The sequence below is a fragment of the Sinocyclocheilus rhinocerous genome, unplaced genomic scaffold (assembly GCF_001515625.1).
Source record: "Sinocyclocheilus rhinocerous isolate Xijiao unplaced genomic scaffold, SAMN03320098_v1.1 scaffold1111, whole genome shotgun sequence".
NCBI classification, from domain to species: Eukaryota; Metazoa; Chordata; class Actinopteri; order Cypriniformes; family Cyprinidae; genus Sinocyclocheilus; species Sinocyclocheilus rhinocerous.
The window spans coordinates 1061416-1066654 of NW_015655406.1; the positions used below are offsets into that span (position 1 = coordinate 1061416).

A 5239-nucleotide genomic window follows, 5' to 3' on the forward strand; every position below is an offset into this window, starting at 1 on the left:
CAACCGTTGTCTATTGCCACCGGCGGTAGTGCACGTGACGTCACACACTCTATAACAAGCATAATACAAAGTTTTGTATACAAGTGTAATAATAGTAACAGTTGCAAATTGTTTTATTTAGACTATAAGTCTATGCTAATTCACAAATGACCTCAAACGCAATACACGGGCGTTTGATCCTTTAGATTGGCAGGTTTGAGCGCAGGAAAGTACAGTACAGAATACAGCATCCAACTACTACATCGCCAATCTGGAATCATTTCCATTCATGTCACCCATCCGCATTTGTACAAGTGTCTTCAAGTTCACGTGATCGCAAACGCTCGGCTGGTCAGGTTTGTATTTACTGCATTCGGTGTTTGAAACAAAAAAATATGAATTACCATTCTGAAGCATCCTGTTTTAAGCATGTTTGAGGAGGTGGTTGGTTGTCTCCTGTCGTCGCCAATTCGGGGTCTGAGTTCGGCTCAAACATGTAAGGCCGGACAACATTTCCCTCAGCCTACCCATCAGATTGTCCTACCAGGGTTTACTGCGCATACGCACATCAATATTGCGTCCTTTTTCTCAATTAGACAGGCCAAACTCGACCTGTTCTTTGCAGAGCTCCTGAGAGAGGAACTGTAAAAATATGTTGAGTTTTTGGTACTTATACCGCAAATATATATTCTTAAGGACATCAAGACTTAAAATAAAACTCCAGAAAGGTGTAAAATATGTGACCTTTAAAAGTAAAACCTTGGTTTGGTAAAACATGAACATTTACAACACTTTTTGCATTGTGAAGTGACCGTGATTAAAATGACATTTGAAACTATTTTTGGAATAAAATGGACAAATTTTCTGAGGATAATTGCTTAGCCAGCATTGTGTATTATATTATATATTTTTTGTTTAACAGCATTCTGTGGTGGAAATGACTGATGAAAATGACATTTTTATGAATAAAAGGGCTGCATTTAAAATGCTAACATTTTATGAATGCTAAATGTGATGATTAATATATATATAATAGAGTTTCATTGCTGTCATATTCTGTGGTGGAACTGACAGTGATGAAGAATGCATTTTTAACAGTTTTTGTTAAAAAAAAGGCTCTATTTTCTGATGCTATTTTTATAGCTAGCATTTAATGTATAGCTAGCATTCAACTTTTTTTAGTTGGAAAAATACCATTGTATGGTTTACTTGTTTGCATAATGCCAATATAAATGCATTTCCTTTCCTGAGTCACATGTACAGCAAAATGCCAACCAGTTGTTAATGGTGATGAATTCTCCTAGATTTGTGCCGCAGAGCACGTACATCCTCTCAAACAGACATATAGGTCTTGCCACTTGTAAAAAAGACACTAAAACTAGACATGAAATGTGGAAGTGCCATGTGACATTCCTCTGGATTTAATGGAGGAGGCCGTTAAACAGCAGGGAAAAGTTTTGTGTTAAAGTGCCGATGCTGAGCTGGAAAGACAGCACAGGAAGTTGCCATTCTGCTGTCTCAACCCACACTGTTGATGTGCATTTGCGTGGTGACACCCGCTGTTTTCAACTCTGACTTCACAAATTCCATTTAAAGACTGAATAACGCAGCTATAATTGGGATCTTTCTGTAGCTTCGTTCATTAGGGACGGCCCAGTCACGTGTTCATCCTGACCCAGAGTGCCTCAGCCATGCCCTTACATCTGACATGCAGCATTTTTCAGAGTGCTGTATCTCCTCATGAATATTTAATTAGAAGAAGACTGGCAGAGAGTGGCCTAAATATTCTGTCATGCCACCTCAAATCCGCAGGTGCTGGAATTAAAGGGAAAGAGATGCACAGAAGTGTTTTATCACTCTTCTTCTTGCTGTTTTTAGTGTAGTGATTGATAGCTCATCCCAAAATAATAATCTTAATTTTCTCATGTCATTGCAGACCAGTATGACTCTCTTCTGTGGAACATTAAATATGTGAAGAATCATTTTGGTGCTCTTTTCCAATCAAAAAACTAAGCAAGGACAAATATTCCATTTAACCCATGAACACATGCAGAAGTGTTTTTTTCACTGTTGTTGCTCTCAAATCCTATTTGGGGATATCTTTTTCTTTGTTATAGTTGAGTATTTGATTTAAATTTAAACACACACACACTTATATATATGTGTGTGTGTGTGTGTGTGTGTATATTTTTTTAACTTTCAGTTTGAATGTTGTTCGGAGGAAATAAAAAATAAACAATAAAATACAGAAAATAAAAATACAATTATTAATGTCAGAAATACAGAAGTTTATTCACTAAAAATCTGTCGTTGCTCTCAAATCTCATTTGGTGGTTTGTTTTTCATTGTAATTATTTATTATTGGATTTAAACTTAAAGCATGCATTCATTCATTTATTTTTATTTAGGGCTGCAACTAACGATTATTTTGATAATCGATTAGTTGTTGCAGCCCTATTTTTATTATTTCTTTTCATCTTCAATTTGTGCATTATTTGGAGCAGAATGTTGGCCAGGATATAGAAGGGGGGGGAAAAAACAGAAAATAAAAATACAATTATTCATGTCTTTTTTTTATCAGATTATATTATGATGAATTAAGTTAATAATCAAAATAATTGTTAGTTGCAGCCTTACTCTCATATTGCTTTTTTTGTCCTTTTTGGAGCTTTTGGATTCCTCAAATTTCATATTGTGTGTTCCACATTAGAAAGAAATTCATACAGGTGTGGAACAACATGAGGGTGAGCAAACGATGACCAAATTATCATTTGTTGGGTGTGAATTGCTGCTTCAAAGCATACTTCTTTGTCCCTTATTTTACACAATTTAATGCACATGTAAATTTATGTTGTGTGCATTTAAAAAAACAAAGTGTGCAGAACAAGTCTTTATAGAAAAGATTAAAATAATGATAACTTTGTACCTGAACTTTATGGAAAGCGCGTTAGAGTTAGTGTTGCAGTCATGTTCTTGTTTACCTGTGCTCCTGATGATTTGAGCAAGCGTTCTCTGTTAAATGCTCCCATGGACTGGAGTTGCACTAATTTGGAGTCTCTGGGAGAAAGATAAAAGCTTCAAGATTGTGTCATCCTGTCTGGTTCTGTTCTCCTGCTGTCAAATCAAAAGAACAGTCCAGGAGCTTCAGAAATCTCTTTGTTGTTTCCTTCCCAGTTTGGGCTTTTTTAAAGCAAGAGAGCATCTATGAACTTCAGGAGAAGCTCTGAGGAATTCCCTGCTGGGGGCATTGACTTGATGGATCAAAGCTACTTTGAATAAGCTTGGTTTCAGCAGTCCACGGTTTCCGTTATGAGCAGTGCATGGTCTTGGACTTAAACAAGCCCACATGCTGCATCACCGCTAAATCTCAGTTCACTTAAAAAAAAAAAAACATACTAGAGATTTTCAGGATTTTCCACATGCCTCAGTCTATAGGTTGAGTTCGCCTCAGGCTTACTTCCTTGGGTCAATCTCATGTTAAAGTCTCAAGATTTAATTTTTCAGTTTCCAACTTGACTGTCTATATACTTCAGAGTTATTATGAATACACATTGTTAGGCCTTCATGCTTGTTTTTACACCTTAACTATTGTTCTTCTGCTGTTTTCTGTGTTCTTTTGTATTTTTAATTTTATTTCTTTATTTTTAAAGCTTCTCTATTCTTCACTGAAGTCTCTACTCCCTGAAACAGCACTACTGTCACCCTGGTTATTAATACTTTAGCTAGAAACAGCTCTATCTGAAAAAATTATTCATTTGAGAACATGAACATGTACTATGCTTTTGCAGAAATTTTCTCAATGGGTGTAAGTGCATTGCTAGGTGGTTTCTAGGATGTCCTGGGTGGTTGCTAGGTGTCAAAAGTTAAGAGAGCCCACTCTTAAGTATGATAGTCTGATCCCTATATATGACGGGGGGGGTTCTCCATTGCAAGTGTTATTGTATGATTATTATTATTTTACATTTGGAAATTTTTTATTTTTGTGTATTTTATTTTATTTCTATAATTTTATTTTAGTATTTATTTGTTGCAAAAGAACATTTTTAAAAAAAATTTTAATAAATTTTTTTTTAATAAAATTTTTAAATGTACTTACATTTCTTCTTCTTTATTAGAATAGATTTATTATTTAACTTAATGGTTTTATTTATTTATTTATCTATCCAAAAGGTGAAATCATTAGTCTGATCACTTAAAGTAATAGCAGACCTCTCCTCAACCAGCTGCATGAGTTAATGTGTCATTTTTGCGTAGAATGTGGGCTGTGAGTTATATGGTAAAATTATGGGATTGTTCACATCTGTAAACCTAGGTATGATAGTAACGCTCTAATTCTTTGCTTAAATTCTTCTTTGCATTGTCTTCTCTGTGTGTTGTAGGCACACTTTCTGGCAGTACCGCAAAGAGAATCCCAAGTCCCATGTGGGTGACCCTCCACCAGATGGTCTGCCCGGCTTCAACAGCGGCGTAATGCTTCTGAAGCTTGACGCCATGCGTCACTCTACCTTATACAACCAGCTTCTGGAGCCCGAGCGGGTGGCTCGCCTCGCGGAGAAATACCACTTTCGGGGGCACCTGGGCGATCAGGATTTCTTCACAATGATCGGGATGGAGCACAGGGAACTCTTTTACCCACTTTCCTGCGGCTGGAACCGACAGCTTTGCACATGGTGGAGGGAACACGGGTATGGTGACGTCTTCCAGCTGTACTATCACTGCGATGGGCCGGTGCACATCTACCACGGCAATTGCAACACTCCCATACCTGATGACTGAGGTTCAAATTGCATCTTTGAATGCTAACTTTTCGATTAAACTCATTTTGTTTGCACATCTTTAACAAACTTTAAATCAAGTGGACCGAGGCAGAAGGGGCTCATTGTTAGAGGTGCTAATAGTGTAGCATTCCCATGACTAATCACATTTACACAATATAATCCAGCCATTACCACATGAATCATTCATTTAACACCACTGAGGCTGTTGGCGCCTTTCCAAAGTTACTAAAAGTCTCTGACTTAAAGGGATAGTTCACTCAAAAATGAAAATTACCCCATGATTTACTCACCCTCAAGCCGTCCTAGGTGTTTTATGACTTTCTTCTTTCAGACAAACACAATCGGAGTTATATGAAAAATGTCCTACGTCATCCGCTGGAACACCATTCTCTCGTGAACACACGTACAGTACGACAGTTAGCGGAAACTAGAGATTACGGTTTATATAAAGTTTTAAATATTTATATTTTTCTCACACAAAT

The 5239-nt window shown here is 36.9% G+C and overlaps 1 protein-coding gene across 1 annotated transcript in view; it reads left to right on the forward strand.

Moving 5' to 3' along the window:
* The window catches only part of LOC107718247 (xyloside xylosyltransferase 1-like), a 46195-nt gene extending 41174 nt beyond the window's left edge, over window positions 1-5021 (forward strand). The window contains exon 5 of the mRNA XM_016525241.1: window positions 4359-5021. Within this exon, the coding sequence (XP_016380727.1) occupies window positions 4359-4755 (397 nt within the window). The 3' untranslated portion in view covers window positions 4756-5021. The remainder of the gene's footprint in view (window positions 1-4358) is intronic.
* The last annotated feature ends 218 nt before the right edge of the window (window positions 5022-5239 follow it).